Source organism: Haemorhous mexicanus, chromosome 3, assembly GCF_027477595.1.
Source record: "Haemorhous mexicanus isolate bHaeMex1 chromosome 3, bHaeMex1.pri, whole genome shotgun sequence".
NCBI classification, from domain to species: Eukaryota; Metazoa; Chordata; class Aves; order Passeriformes; family Fringillidae; genus Haemorhous; species Haemorhous mexicanus.
In genome coordinates, this window is record NC_082343.1 from 39413763 (window position 1) to 39430289 (window position 16527).

At 38.0% G+C, this 16527-nt stretch overlaps 1 protein-coding gene across 1 annotated transcript in view; it reads right to left on the reverse strand.

The window, feature by feature from the left end:
- Positions 1 to 3626: 3626 nt before the first annotated feature.
- PLD5 (phospholipase D family member 5) overlaps positions 3627 to 16527 on the reverse strand; it is a 120566-nt gene continuing 107665 nt past the window's right edge. Inside the window, exons 7-11 of the mRNA XM_059843280.1 lie at positions 14732 to 14929; positions 11698 to 11837; positions 9737 to 9902; positions 6160 to 6274; positions 3627 to 4876 (exon numbers count right to left, since the gene is read on the reverse strand). Of these exons, the coding sequence (XP_059699263.1) occupies positions 4641 to 4876; positions 6160 to 6274; positions 9737 to 9902; positions 11698 to 11837; positions 14732 to 14929 (855 nt within the window). The 3' untranslated portion in view covers positions 3627 to 4640. The remainder of the gene's footprint in view (positions 4877 to 6159; positions 6275 to 9736; positions 9903 to 11697; positions 11838 to 14731; positions 14930 to 16527) is intronic.

Below are 16527 nucleotides of genomic sequence, written 5' to 3' on the forward strand. Positions count from 1 at the left end.
GGTTTCTTTACAAAGATTGCATTGGAAAAATGATGACTGAAAAACCATGAATATATGATAGCTGTAGATAGAGAAAGGGTAAGAGTGGAAGAAAAACACAGCACCAGAAATTACCATCTGGAAACATTCTAAACATTTAGTCAGTATAGTTGTATCAAAGTGAAGAGTTAATTTTGAAGACCAGAAAGTTTGAAGATAACTTAGTGCACTCTGTAAGGCCATTCTCAGGAGTCAAGTGTGTAATCATCTAAGACAGGGATATTTAGAACTTCAGATTGAAAAACTGGAAGAACCAGCTGATGTTTTTACCATCTTGATGAGAGTGCATTCTCATCACTCTTTCCAGTAAGCACATGCTAAAGTCACAAAAAAACCCTATAAATTTTCTGGATTTTTTTCTTAGATTAGGGTTAACTTGAAGGTAACAAAACTTATTTGTTCACTTTTTTATGTGTGCAAATCTCAACAAAGTAGTAGAATTTAGGTAGCTGTTAGTATAGCAAATAATGGGTAGGTCTTCAAAATAGCATTTGGAGGCTTTTCTACTGGTTTCTCAAGCGCTCTTCTGAACCACCTGGATTTACTGGGAGGAATACCTGGCCTGGAATACATTGGGTAAAACCTAAATCTGTTACTGTTAGGGTACAGCTATAGCCATTGTGCTGTAGCACATAATCCTTGCCTTTCTGGTCTTCAAACAAGAGGTGAGAGTAGTTGTGGATCCTAGTTCATGCTTCAGGCAGAAAAAGTAGTTGGCCCAAAACAACTTGAGACTTAACATGCGAGATCTGGAAAGTAGCCACTGTGTGATATTTGGACTAAAACCTGTGCTTACAGGAATTTCTGTGATTATGGTTTTGATAGCAGCCAGATGTTGGGAGAATTCAGATTTAATACCTTGGCAGGACATAATAATTCAACTGTGCTGTAGATTATTGGATAAAGAAGCCAGGAGTAAATTGTGAAATTTAGTTCTTGAACTGGGATTGGATAAAAAGGCTCCAGTTTAGATGTGCTTGTGGTTTGGACCAACATCTTGCAGTCAGTATTTGTCTTTCTGTAACTCCAGTTTTAGGTACTAAACTGTAAACATCACAATGTCTTCTTGCTTAGGAAGTTTGCTCTATGCCTCAGTACTAGATACAGGATCTTTAGCAGGACTTCATGTGAGGAACAGTTAAACAAAATCTTGTATGAATAAGGCACTAGTAAATGTTTGCAGCAAACAATTGCAGTCTATATTCTTTAAGAATAAAACCGTTCTGTTTAGGAAATTGCCTTTAATATGACAGAGTTACCAATGCCAGTTAGAAGGGCCTAGAGAAAGTGCATCTTTTGGGTTATGCCTGTGAGGTCTGTGAGAAACCCCTGAATTTAACCCCCTGTTAAATCAGGAAATAGCCTGTGCAGTGGTGATACTCAGGAGATTGGAAGCAAAAGGAAACTAGTTTAGATTCTGATCCCTGCTAAACTAGTGTGAAATCACTGTAATGGATTTGCTTCCAATTTATTACAGTGGTAGAAGGATCTGAAGTCAAAATTGAGGCTGTTTTAGCAAATCTAGTTAAACAGCAACAGCGCTGGCCCAGGCCAAAGAACTGGCAATAATCCCCTTATACGGTTTCAGAAAATAATCTGGTATTTTAAATTCCCTATTTGCTGAAGTTCAAGGATGCACTTTGTCTTTTGGCTAATGTAATAGGTCAAGGCCTTATGTACTACTTTGGAGCTGACGCCATTCTAAACAGTTATTACAGTATTGATCCATACTTTATACCAAATGAAATTTGAGTCTGCCATTCCATTTACAGGATGGCTGGCCAGTATTTTGCATTGAAAATTGTTCAAAACCACCCAAATTCTTCCATTCATAAAACCAAAACATAATGCCACTTTAAAAAAATACTTTTATGTATCTGCTCTTTGAGGGGGGTCTTTGAAGCACCAAGAATCTGTTTATCTAGCCAATTAGAAAATATTTGCAAACTAACAGATCTTGTTAGTAGTCATGATTTGCATTTTCCCAGAATCTGTCCAGTAAAACCATTTTAACAATCATTTGTTATACTAAAGCAGTCAATGGTCAGTCTGATTTCATCAATAAATCCTGCTTTGTAAACAGCTTAGCTTTATCACCTGACAAATTTGTGTCCCACTCAGATCCTCCAGTTTTTATACAAGATGTCATTTAAAAAACGTAACACATTTGCAGTATCCATAATGCAAGGGGGGGGGGGGAAACCCCTACATTGATTGATTACTGTATATTATTGCCATTAGGTGCTACAATTAACTCCAGGCAGTGGGGGTTTTTTGTTTGCATTAATTATTTTGTGTTTTATGTAAGGTCATGGTATTAAGTTTATCTCAAACTTTAAGATCACCTATCCATAGGGACCTCAGAAACTCTACAACTATCTCAAGCAGCTTTTAAAAATGTGGGGGGCTTTTTGTTTGTTCATTTTGTGGTTTTTTGACTCACAGGACTAACGTTATTGGTGGTACAACTCAGCTGAAATTTTCATCAGTAATTAATCTGGACTAATATTAATTTCTTAAACAAAACAAAAAATCCACAACAAGTAAGTTAAGTTCTGGGAATCTCTCTCCCATACATGCTATACATACTCTAAATTAAATGCAGAAGGAAGAAAATCCAGAAATTTCTCCTCACAAAGATCTTTCCTCATAGCAACACAGGAAACCTTTTTCTTTTAAAACACTTGTTTCTTATCATTACGTCAGATTATATGCTTTTCTCTGTGTGTGTGAGACTAACACATGCCATGTGTTTATCTGAATATCAGAAAATGTTATTGACTATTGGAGCTGTGCAAAATACTTTCTGTAAAAGCTGACAATCCTAAAGTTTTCTTTGATTTATCATTATTTTCAGTAAGATTATGTAAATCTTTGCAATTGCAAAATAAACAAAAAATCTTTGTCAAAAGTGTGCCTTTTGGGGTCATAATTAGTCTTGTGGGGTATCTCTAGCTGACAATTTGAAGTTGTGCATATGTTAATTTATTAGAATTTCCTAAGTTGTGCTCACTGTGAAATAAATTTGAATTTTTTTACCTTATAAGTGTAAGCTTTGTTTTGAAAGTCAAGGTGGGTTTTTAACTTCTTTGTAGGAGTAAACTAGTACATTGGAATGTGGTTGGGTTTCTTTCTCTTTTTGCCCTCTGCTTTTGAAGTGTGCCTTCAGGAGATGAGAAGAAAAGTCATCATTTTGGAAAAGGTTCTGTGAATATTTAACAAAATGCAGAATGAAGTTTGCTTTCAGGCTGTGTTTCTTCAATGGAAGCAGAGGCATAGTAGTGAAATATTTTTATTATGAAACAATGCTATTACATCTCTGACTGAAGAAAAAGCTGTCATCAAACATTTGTGTGTATTTCTTCAAAGAGCAAATTCACTCTTTTATAGAGCAGTTGCTTCTTGGTGCAACTTAGTTGTGATTGTAGAGGCACACTTTTGACACCAACTTAAACTAAACTAAAACTGTGGTCTAAATGAAGGAATCACTTTCTGTCCATGCAGGTGTATTTACCTATATGGATGACATTTTAACAAAAAAATGTCACTTCAAAATTTTTATTTCTTTTTAAAGTAGAAGTTAGGAAAGCAAATTCTTCAGGTGTAAAAATCAACAACATTGCTGTATGATAATTTAACAACAATTATTGCATGATTTTGCATAACCCTTGGCCTTTCTAAAAAGCTGCATTTGATTTTGAGATGTGCATTGGTTTAATAATGAGTCATCACATATCTGCTGACTCACACATGATAAATATTTAACGTGGGGAAGAAATTTTCTTCAGATTACAAAAACATAAAAAAAAAAAAATCAGTCCTAGGTTTTAGCTATTAACCCAGAGATTTTCACTGTTAGATTAAATGCATGTAATTGGAAATAACTATTCTGTTGAAAGGAATCCACAGTAGTTTGATAAAAAAATCTGAGAGGCTTTGGGGAATATGACAAACTTGATGAGGCCAACACCAGCCCCTTAAAAATTTCTCATACTGTTAGGAGATGAAAGAATTACCAGTCCTGTAACTCCAATGTGTTTTAAGGCTAGTTAGAAGACATGGAATAGTGATACTCAAAGTAAATGCTCAAAACCAGTAAGTATTTTTATGGCAGGGTAGTTATTTGAAGGGAATTATTTATATGGGTGAAACTTTGCTGATTCCTTTACATTTTCTATTACAGTAAACCTACCATCTATCTGAATGTCAATAATAACTGATCTTAGAATGCCATTTCATAGCTTGAATCTTCATTTTGCCCCAAGGTTTGCTCTAGCCAGGTTGGAAATTGGGGAAAGTCCTAAAACAGAAACATTGACACATGCTGATAAATTCAAATGTGGAACATTAAAATTTACATGGAAGCGGAAATGACATTCAGTGTCAGAAGTAACAAATTTGAAAGTCTTAAATAATCCATATAGAGAATATAGGTTAGACAGATTTAATATAAGTGTGCTTTTTCCTAAAAACACCCCCCCCAAACCAAACTTCTTTTTTTTTTTTTTTCTTTTTCTTTAAGTCTTTTGTCTGTAAATATGAAAGAAGGCTACACCCCAACATAATTCTTCATTGCCATACTAAATGGTAAAATAGTCTTTCTAATTCAAATTGCTCATGGAAGTCTTATTTGAAGTTCCTTTATTGAGTTTGTGGTTAAAGCAGTTTGGGATTTTTGTTGGTTGTAAACTTTTGGCATAATGTGAATACCAGTCCCTTTCAAAAACAGCCTTGAGTTGCTTAATGATGCTTGTGCTGTTCCCCGCGTCCGCTTGGTTGATTACAAGGCCAGCTCCAGCATTCTGCGTAAAAGCATTTCCTACCCAATCAAAATTACCTGCAAGCAAAGGCAGGAATAAACAGTGAGTTTCTAACATTAAAAAAAGAACCAAATAAAAATCCAATCTCCCTAAAGGCAATCCAGAATGAAACACTACCATTTTCCCCAGTGCAGAGATGGAAATAAGTTTGGTTTTTAAATAGCACCAGAAAAAAAAGCTCCGATACATACCAGGCATAGTGAAGATTGTTTCTGGAAGTTTTAACGCTTTCAAGTCTTCAGAAGTGAAAACAGGTTCTTCTATTTATTCAAAACTAATTTGTTCTTCCTTTTACATCTTTTACATTATTACTCCATTTACTTTCCTCATTGGCCTTTCAGTGCTAAGAATTTTTTTTTTTTTTTGCTGTATAAACAATTCAGAGTTCCAAACCAGTAGATATTCTACAACTTACCTGTTGACAGATACTATTTGAGGAAAGAAAAATAGATTTTACTGGTTTATGCCAGTTATTACAATCTTTGTGGAAATCTAAGGTAACAAAAAAGCACTTTGAATCCTGGGGATAGCAGGGCAAAAAGGTTAATTGGACTAATGGGAAACAGGTAAATCAAGTGCTTCAGCTACTTTTTATTTTAATTTCACTAAAACAGTAAGTATTTTAAATTATACACTTAAACCACATGCAGCATTCTGGACAAACAAGGCTGTTACTTCATCAGGAAATGTTAAGAGTTCTAAAGTTAGCAAGGATGGTAAATTGAAAGCTCATCACAAGGGACAATTTTTCCTATGCTTTCAAGTAAAAAAACCCCAACTTTTGTGTGGTGCCACACAGGAATTTTAGTTAAATACACTTTTAACCCAAAATACCAGTTAGATACATACCTAATGTTAGGAGGGTGTCTGAAATGTCATTATTGTAAATGGAATAAGGCTTTGGATGATGAGGATGAAGAGCATCTGTACAGGATTTGCCAGGATTGACCAGAGCTTTAGTAATGACATGGGGAAAGGAGAACACTCCATCTTCATTGGATTGCAGAACAAGAGAATATGCTAATAATTATACCTGCTTCATAAATTGTGTTATATTTATGTTTTCAGTCTGTTTTAATATACTGAAAGCAGAATGTTGGTCTTGAGAAACTGATTCAGAGGGGAAAAAAAGGTTTAAAATGACAAGAGTCTTACAGTTCAGTCATCATCCAGGTTCCCAAAGAAATTAACTATTATCTTCACTTACAGAACATGTCAGCTGTAGATTGCTCATCTACGAGAGGTTGTTATTTCAGGCTTTTGGATACAAACTAGAATTTCTTGAGATGTGGTAACTTACCAATATACGCAGCTCCGTCAGTCACCATGTATTTGTTACGATTCAATTTGGGAAGGGAAGTGTTCTTCTGTTCTTTAAGGAAGCAGGCACTCTCTTCCTCAAGGTCAAAGAATTTCTGCCATAAAATAGAAGAAAGCACAGGTTAATGAGAATTGCTCTCTAAGAGACAGAAAAAATACAGTCTGTTCTCTAATCTTTATTGAAAATGAGTTGGTGCTACAGAATAGCTTTTTGCCAAGCATTAACATTAATAAAATGCTGCACATTGTATTTCTAATTAAATTCTCATAGTTTGTGATACTTCTGCATTGGCATTCTGAACTATACAAAGTATATGGCTACTGCATGCTAAAAGCAATACAGTGCCAGGTAGTAAAGGCTATAAAATGAAAAAAAGCCCTCCTCATTTCTGTTCTCCAGAGTAAGAGCCAGGAACTTTTCTTTAACTCATTTCCTCATTTTTCAAGGGACAATGGGGTTTGAAGTCTGCTTCAGGATTAGGATCAGCAGACACAACAACAGCTGAATTAACACCTCTTCAATCACACATTGCATAGTTTCCAACAGGAAACTTACCATTTCAGAAATTTAGAAGCTTCTCAGGATTGAATTTGGTATAAAGAGATCAAATTTTCCCAGGCAATAAGGGGAGAATGTTTTACCCTGGAGAGTGAAGTATGAGCAAGATTTATTTATTTGTTAATTTATTTATTTATAATTTTAGATAATGTTAGTCTCACACACACTCCTTGTCTGATCAGTAACAGACAAAAATGAGCAAGAATACACTTGCACAACTCAAAAATAGATTCATGTGGATGCTCAAGAATAACTTGGCTGTAGATAGATGTTCCTTGCCACTCCTTTGTGTTTTCCAGTTGTCCAGAGACAGTTTTGTTCTAGGTCATAACTTCTGCAGGCCCTTTCAAAGCACACACGTTTCTCTGTTCAGCTCTGCACCCAACAGAGCTGGCCCTTTCCTGCTGCTCCTTTCAGAGTTAGAGCAGGCATTTGTGCACACAAGATTAATTTACAGGGTCAAGTACACGAAACTTAAGGAATACAAGAATTAAGGTCCCAAGAGGCAGTGGTGAGCAGAGCAAGAAGCAGAGCAAGAAGCAGAGCTCACAGTGGTGAGCTCTTCACCTTGAGTCTGCCCTTTCTGATTAAGCTTTAATTTCAAGACCGCATGTGCATAGGACAGCGCTCCCTGCTTCAGCAGCAGTTTGATATGTAGATTACTCCTTGCCCTTTGGCTGTGTGCTTATAGCATTTAGTTAGTCCTCAAACAAAGCTTTCTAGGTTCAAGTTCTTCCATTTTCTTCAGAGTACTTGTATTGAGTTTGCATTCTCAAAACAGTTTTAGCTGAAACCAGTAATTATTAATGCCTCTGTGAATGACTCAGAGATGCTGAAAATGCCAGGTGTAACAGGGTTGCAGTGCCCTAACTCTATAGTTGCAGCAAGGCAATACCAAAACTTGCATTAGCCTGGTCAGAAACCAGGAGAAACTAGAAGGAGATTCCCATCCAACAGAGAAATTACATCTGCATCTCCTTCTCCAGGATGACCATTGGCAAACCAGTGCACCCTGCAGCTGCAGCCAGCCATTGGCACTCACTGCAAACTTTCAAGCCAAACTGGTCTTTCCACAGGGATAAGGGAAAAAAAAAAAAAAAGGAAAACAATCAAGACAAGGCATATCACAAGGATCAAAAGCTAAATGAAAAATAAGAAGTTACTGAGTATGCTTTGTAGGATCCCCAAAATAACAGAACAACAGGGGGAGAGGAGGTCATGTGGTGCAGGTGTGTGGCATTTTGGTCAGAACCATACAGAGGTATTGCAGCAGCCTAGCAATTTTAAGTGTAATTTCAATCAGAATTTGTAACAGGTTTCTCTTAAAATTTCAGTGCTTTTGTATATAAACACACACAATGCATGTCTGCAAGACAGTATTTTTTGTACTGAGGTTTTCTCACAGCCAAAGCAGAAGCAAGAGGGAAAAGGAGTGTTTTCAATAGTTCAATTTAGTTTTTACCTTTTAAGCCTATTCTTTCTCCTCCATACACACACATAGTTTTGTTTCACTTTGATCCTGGCTATAACAGATGAACACAGAAGAAATGCAGCTTTAAAAAGCAGTTGCTCATCTGACCTGCTTTTTTAACTAAAAGAGTATTAAGATGGAGCCTGTGGCACAGTTTTCAGCCAAAATCAAATTGATACCAGCCAACTCTGACCCTTGGGCTATTACTCGTACCAAGGTTTACTTAAGGCAGTGGTTCACCCAGACTGGGAAACGTGATGCACAGCACAGAGGTAACTGACTTCCTGTTGTCCCTTTACAACTCTCTGCAGCTGATTTTTTTACTGAAAGTTGTTTTATGTCTTTTCTAACTGCAGAGATTCTAGCTGGACTATTCACCTAGAACAGATGTTTAGGAGTAGTTTTTTTTTTTTTTTCTTTTTATCATTTAGTTTTTGACAAGATAAATTCTGTACAAAAGATTTTACCTGCTGTAAATAGATGACAATGGATATAAGTATTAGGTACCACTTTGCAAAAAAAATGTTGAATACGTAAATAGAATTTTGATGACAAATAGGGAAAAAGCTAGAAGTTACTTAAAATTGAAGTGGCTTAAACAGAGTCAGCTATGTATGGGGTTTTTTGACTTAAAACCACACTTTAGGCTGATTTTTTACTGAGGAAACTTATAATAACAACACACATTATAACAAAAAAGCCCTATTTCTAGATATGCATAATACCACTTCTTGTGTGTATAAGAAATATTACTTCCTTTTAAAAATTGTCGTCAATTTTCAAGAAGTCAGAAGGATTTAGGAGACTATTAATTTAGGAAATCAAAATCAGCAGATTATTTAGAACTGTTACCTGAAAACCACAAAACAAAACCAAAAAAAAAAACTCCCAGGATCCAAGGTGGCTGATTTCCAGTGTGCCTCAATTTCATAAAAGTGAAGTGTGTCACACTGGAAGTAGCACTTACCATACATTCTGTTCTCTAATACATTTGTATGGTGTTTCTCACTTTCCTGTACTGCATGTCTAATGTGGCCCCAGAGTGGCATTTCTGGTCTTCACAGTTTTGAGTTTGTAGACTGAATTTAACATAAAATATTAATTATTTTTTCTTGGACTTTTCAATTGACTGAAGGAAAAGTAGATGCTTACACAGCTTAACAGTAAAGTTACGAGAATGCACACTAAATTATATTTTCGTGCTGTCAGATTGACTCTTATCTTACAGTATAAACATGACCAGTGTCTACAGTTTACTCTGTTGGTTTTGCTGTGAAAGACCACATGTGGTGTTTTGTACAGGCTGTCCACTACACTGACTGCCTTTTGGCACCAATGTATTTTTCTGTCCTAATTTCGAACTAGGAGTAAATTATGTTCAATATTTTACATTTCCTGATATTTAATGGAATTTAAAGACTTTGATAATAACAGAAAAAAATCCCAGTTGTTATATTTTCTTGATTTTTTTTTTTTTAGGGGGGTGGGGAATATCTCATATTTTAAAGCAATATGGATTATACTTACAACTTTCAAACTACAGCTTGGAACTTCAGTGCAAATAGCTTTCAGAGATGAAACAAAGTTAAAAGTAAGGGGATCTGTGTCTCTTGAGAAACTTATGAGAAGTCGTACTTTAATACTTCGTAAAACTAATGCTTCTCTTATCTTCCCATCTAAATACGGCCAGTACCTGTGGAGAAAGAAGGTGACATTTGCAGAGAACTTTAAAAACTTTAAAACATTTGGGAGAGCCGCAGGCAGAGGGCGCTGCTGGCCAGCCCAGACACGGCCACGCAGGATCTCCCTGCTGGCACGGGTCAGGGACCTGGGACACCGCATCTCTCCCTGGCTGACATCCCTTCTTCAACCCCGATGCGCTGGGACCGTGCAGGCTGGGGACTGGAATGCCTTCTGTAATTTCTCCTTGGGAAACAGAGAGGCACCTGTGCAGGGTGCCTGCCTCCTTCAGGAGCAGCAGATGAGGTGGGTCGCTTAAGAAGGATGCTATGTGATGAGGATTGAAGGAATTCTGCCAGGAATGGGATGGCGGCTTCCACGGTGCTATTGTCACAATTGACAATTAGCTTTGTTTTCCTGACATTTGGTGGGAGCAGGTCAGGGCAGGGAGAATTAAACAAAGAAAAATGCATGTTTTCTACATTCAAAACATCAAAACACCTGGGCTAATGAAATCTGAGCTTTACCATGCCAGAAAATAACTTAGAAGCACAAACTGGGAGCTGGCAAGCCAGAAAAGCTGGGGCAGTGCCTCAAACACAAAGCCATGATGAAGGAAAAAAGTTGAAGAATTCACACTTTGATGTGAATAGGATGGTGGCTTTCCTGGGTGTCCCTAATCCAGTATATATCTGAGTTCTTCCACCGTGAGAATAAAGTAAGGAGGAGTATAGGAGATAACATACAACCCTGTAGTGGTTCTACATACTAAGATGCTTTCCAACATAAAGGAGAAGTAGGAGGGATAAGGGATACATATCATGAGACTGAGGTTCCTACAGCACTGCCCATGATTCTTTCCCTGTGATGGAGGCTGTACATAATGAGTTTATGGGAAAAACTCTCTCATAGACTTAGAGCAGTTTATGCTTGGTATCAGTGATGTAATATTTATTTTTCGAAAAATTTGAACAGAACAGCTCTAAATAGAAAAGAGTATATAACCACATGGTTAATTTGGCTTAACTGTGTTCAAATAAAATGCATAGATGGAACAGGAGGCTTTGCTAGATTCTAAATTAATTGTGAGCAGTATCAAGAGTAGGAGGGACCAGTGGATACTTGCCTCCTGTGCTGGATGGTTTTGATGCACTCTGGCTCCAGTGCTGGGCCTATGAATGCTTTTTAATGGTCCATACAAACTGGCTGTTCAAAAATTATGTGGTTTTGTTTGTTTTAGCACCTCTCAGTTAAATAAACTGTGATATTGTTCAAATACAATCTATTCTGAACTGGGAGTTTTTGTTTATATGTGTATGCCAGTAAGATAATGACACACTGTATACAAGTCACAACAAATTATTTATCTCTTAATACACACACACACACACACACACACACACACACACACACACTTTGTCATGTTGAATATCTGCATGATACTCATAATATGCCAGTAGCTGTGGTCTCAGAATAGTCAATATAATAGTGTAAGAAATAGGATTTGTGTATAAGCAGACTGTTACATTCCTGGGTCCCAGTCACGTGCAGATGGTCAGACTAGACAATTTCTGATCTCCTTCAACAGGCAGATCCAAGGCTTAGGACCCAGAATTGGAAATGTCCTCTTAGGTCCCAATTCTGCTCCCATTTAAGTCAATGGCAGGACTCTCACTGATTTCAATAAGAGCAGAATTGGGCCCCAAGAAATTGGTGCACAGTAGTAACTAACCTCCTGTGGGTTCATTTTCTCCAGCAGACCCCACTGGCATTACGGTAACCAGCTGGGCATGGGCCTGGACACTCACCGTTTAGCGTTGGTGTCAATGACAATGGGCAAGTAGTCCATGACAGCAATGTACACAAACTGCTTGGCATCATCAATAACACTGTAGATAGCTTCAATATCCAGGACTCTGTCCTTGGGGCAGAAGAGTTTAGGTGAGTTCTGTGAAAGGAAAGGTTCAAATATGGCATTAAAAACAATTTACTTCCTCTCCCCCTCAGTCTTCTTGAGATGAGAAGTAGTATCCATTATTTTAGCAGAGATTATTAACTAATACCTTCAGCTGTCCTGCTAGAATACTCAAAGCTACAAAGGCAAGCAACTTGCTTACTCTGCCCTCAAAAGCCTCATCATTTAGGTGTAACTGTGGGTAAAATGCAAAAGAGCTGGTACAAGCCAGATTGCAGCTGTTCTGCCTTCTGCCTGGGGCTGTCAAAGGCAAGGTGAAGCCAGTGGAATTTGCTCATCTGTGGAAGATGTGCCCACGACTTTCTACTCTGCTGCATGAGCAGGGAGAGAAAAGTGAACCCCCCTTGCAAGTTGCTTGCAGGCAACAACTTCATTCCTGGGACAGAGGCTGTCGAAGGCACTTTAACCCAGGTGGACCAGGTGTTCTCCTGCCACTGTATCACCTTCTCACCTTTGTTACTTGCTTGGGTTGCAGCTGGCATCCAGATGGGCATCTTTCCTTCAGGGAAAGATCCCAGGGGTTTTATTAGTCTTCCTAATTTCAGTACACTGCCTGTCACAGTGGTTTCTTATTACTGACTGGTGTTCTTAAGGATTTACTACAACTAAGTACAGAAAATACTAGAAAATTAACCATAGCAAGATTTCAAGACCAATATTCCAGATCCATTCCTCAACACTAAAAAACCAAAACCTCTTACATTTTATTCCATGCTGGAAGATGAGTTTGTTGCTAAGCAACACAAAGCTATGATTCCCAAGTATAACAAAAAAATTCAATGACTGTGTATGGTGCTTGTTTTATATAGCACAAACATTGAAGTAAGTTTTCAAAAAATTAATTTCAACTCAAGAAAAAAGTGCAAAGGGATTTAAATATAGTTAAAATATTAAATATCATTTATTTCAATTATCTGACACTTTATGGAGGTTATTGCTCCAAGATGTTATTCTTAACCCTTGTATTATCTTCTTGAACTTTTAAGTTACAGAACAGCTGAAGAAAGAAATTGTCATGCATTTGTCTTTTTTCGGTTGTGTTCAATACAAATATCTGAAAGCAAAATCTTCCTGAACATAATTAGAATAAAAATCTCAGTAAAAACTCAGTGTAGCACTGTGCTTCGACATTCCACTTGTTACTCTGTGGCGCAGCTGATCCCTGCCCAACAGCCAAGGACTGGTTTAGGACTTGTCTCCATGTTGTGTAGCACTTGCTGTTCTGATCAAGCACCCACTTGTTCCTCCTCTTCACCTACCACGAACAGGCCTTTATCTGGCTGGGAACAGCACCCTTCCATGCCCCTGCTCCGGGGTGTGCTATCCTGAACCCACAGGGAGGCAGCAGCCTGTCTCTGCCCCAGGCAGGACTGCCAGAGCAGCAAGGGAACTTCCTTCTGATCATTCTGTTCAGTCAGGAACACACAGCAGCATTAACACTTGGTCCACCAAGTCAGTCCCAAGCAACTCCAGGACTGCACTTTAGACAGGCATGTCAGCCCAAGTGGCTGTGGATACAAATTCAGTTAGCTCTTGGAGCTGGACTTAAGTGATCTGAGCTTCTGAGTACCATTGAGTCCTTCCTTTTGTTTTCTAAAGTGAAGTACCAAGAGAAGAGGCTTCCATGCCTACAGGAAAGGAAAAAAATCACAGAGGAAGGGAACACTGCAAACTGAAAAAAGGTAGGGTTTCTCTCCATATGCCTTTGCCTAGGATCACAGAACCCTTAAACTGGGCCTTAACCAGCTTTCAATTCTGCGTTCCCCTCCAGGATCGACTTTCAGCAGGATTTCTCCATTTCTTGCAGATTTCTTAGAAAGGAGTAGGATTTCATTTCCCAGTGCATTAGCAAACTGTCCAAAATTCTGTCTCTCATATAAGCTAGTCCTTAACATTCTCCAGAATCAATGGAAGTGTCCATTTTTTCAAACCACTATTAATTCTGGCTGTCTTAGGCACTTCCAGACTCACTCCAAAATAGTTTGTTGTGTGTCCAGTGATTGTAAGAGTAGCAAAAATCCTGGACAGCAGAACACTGCCTGGTGCCCAGCAGGTGAAGGGGAACCCTGCCCTGTATGACCACTCATCTGCACTGTCTCATGCCAGTGGCTGTACAACTTAATAGCGGGCTACATAACACACCACGGTGGTTTTGCCCTTGTTTTATAGAGAATGGAAAATTACTCTCAGCAACTTTATTTATATTCCTGATTTTGAAGGGGTGGGGTGGTTTACACTCATGTAATTACCCCCAAAATTAATGACACTCCACATCTTCTATCACCTCTATCTCACTTTTTTCCAGTTTTGCTATATCACGGATGAGATGGAGGACTCAGTTTCTTTCCATTAAAAATACATTCACAGACAGTGCTTACATGGGGATCACTGCTTGAATTTTAGAAGTTTTAAAATGTCATTTAAAAATAAAGCTGAAGTAGATGATCTTGTACAGAAGTATGAATGCTTTGCAATAGGGTGAATCCTTATAAATTACATTGATAAAAATGCAAGCTCTGTTTATTCTGTGTCATTTTCTATGTCTGATTCATGGTTCATTTCTCCCAAGTCATTCACATTCTGCCTATTAGTATAAATAAAATAATTTAATTTGAAGGGTCTCTGTATTGTTTTCTGAACATGATGGGAAAAGTGTTGAACCTTGCAGAGAAAGGGAAATTGAATAATGCTCAAATGAAATCCTGCAGCATCCAAAGTCCTAACAAACTGCTTGTCATAGGAACCAGAATTAAAAAAAAAAAAAAAGTGATTTTTTTAATTTCCAGGTCTTTCAAAGATCTTGTGGGTTAAGAACCCTTCTTCCCTATCCTTCCCCCCCCACCCTTGGAACTCATTTCAGAACTTACCGACACAAAAGCTTCCGATTTTGTCTCGTTCAGCTGCAGCGTCAGTTTATTTTGAGTATCGTACACTCCATAGAGTCTCTTAGACCAACTCGGAGGTACTTTATTCTTATACCTTAATGAGCTATACAGGGCAAATATCCTTTGTAAATCCAGGACCAGACAGCTACAGTTGTATACAATGACGCCAAGTTCTTTCATCTGTGAAATTAAAAGTTGGATCATTAGTGATATTTTTGCTGATGGATCTGTGGAAGTATGCAGCAAGAACACAAAAAACTCACCTTAGGTACCCCAGCTTTCTGGGTGTCAGTTTCTTCACATGTTAAAAGGGAGATAATGATACTTTTCTCTCACAGAAAGTACTCTGTAAGCATCAACATTCTCACACATAAATTATGAGGAAAAATAGTCCAAGTAAATACAGACAGCAGAGTACAATTAAATTCTTTAGCTTTCAACAGGCACAGTCCCATTTCTCATTTAGGTAAAGGAATGTCTCCTGATCATCATAAATCTTGTTTTGGCAGAGATTTCATTAATTATACACTCCTAGTAGCTAAGCTGTTGACAGAATTTTATGCTGAATGTATTGTCTGGCTTTTGTAATCAAAGTGTAACCACATGCTCACTCTCTTCCCTTCCTTTGCTTTACAATGCGTCAAGAAAGGACTGGTGTGGGCCTGGATGCTACTGACCTCTAATTTCCTGTATTTAATAATACTCCAGGCATCTTCTAAAACAAAGCAAGAAGAAAATCTGCATGTATCTGTTGGAAAACCATATGTAGGATAAATATTTAAAAGATCCATGCTGGTTTTCTGCAGGCAAACTCTCTTGGTAGCATGCCTGTGAAGTCTGCCTGGCATGATGAAGAAAATAAGGGTAATATGAACTCTCCAGCATGCTTACCCTTTCAATCCAAAATACTCCCACTGATGTTATTCCCTTAGATGAGATCTCCACAGTTACACGGACTAGTTTCTGGTAAAAGCGTATCTTTCTGTAAAGCCTGTGAGAACCCTGAACCCTGCACTGATGATATCTCAGAGCTTGTTCCAATGCAATTCTCCCTGACTGCAGATGAGAACCTCTCTGCAGGAGTGGGCAGAGGGAAAGTGAAGGATAGAATTGAACCTTGACTCCTTCTGTGGTGGGTGAACACAATACTCCAGTGAGAAGGAAATTCTGTGGGTAACACATTATTCATGTCCCTGACCTGGAAATACCACATCCCTAAGAATACACAACAATGAGCTATCTCGTTCCTAAATATTTGCCAAATAGCTGTAACCACAGGAACAAGACCTAATATTACTGCTACCTAAATCAGAATATTTCTGCAAGCTTCTTTAATCTGTTAGCCTCCACAACCTGAAATTTGCAGAGAGCTGGAAAAAACAGACATACTGCACTGCAGCCTTTCATTTCTGGATAAGCCAGTAAATTAATTTTGATGCTAAATATAAATACGACCAACATCCTAGCTGAAGAATCTATTTGGAATAATATCTTTAATTTTTCCCCTGGGTGCTGGTATCTTGAGGATGCTCCTGTATTCAGCTCTAGGCTGTCCCCATAGTCTGGGCACTATTTGTCTCCAAATATTTTTAACTATACATTAGCACTGTTTTCACTGTGTGCTGCCAATACAGCTCTCTTAATTGCCAGGCATGCCATTGCAGAGGACTTGCTAATAGTACTCTGTTACATCTATCTGCATAATGTGGTTTAATCGGCTTTTCATGGCTGTTAGTTGATTCTGACATAATTATGTGGTTACAGTTTTCCTTTCATTT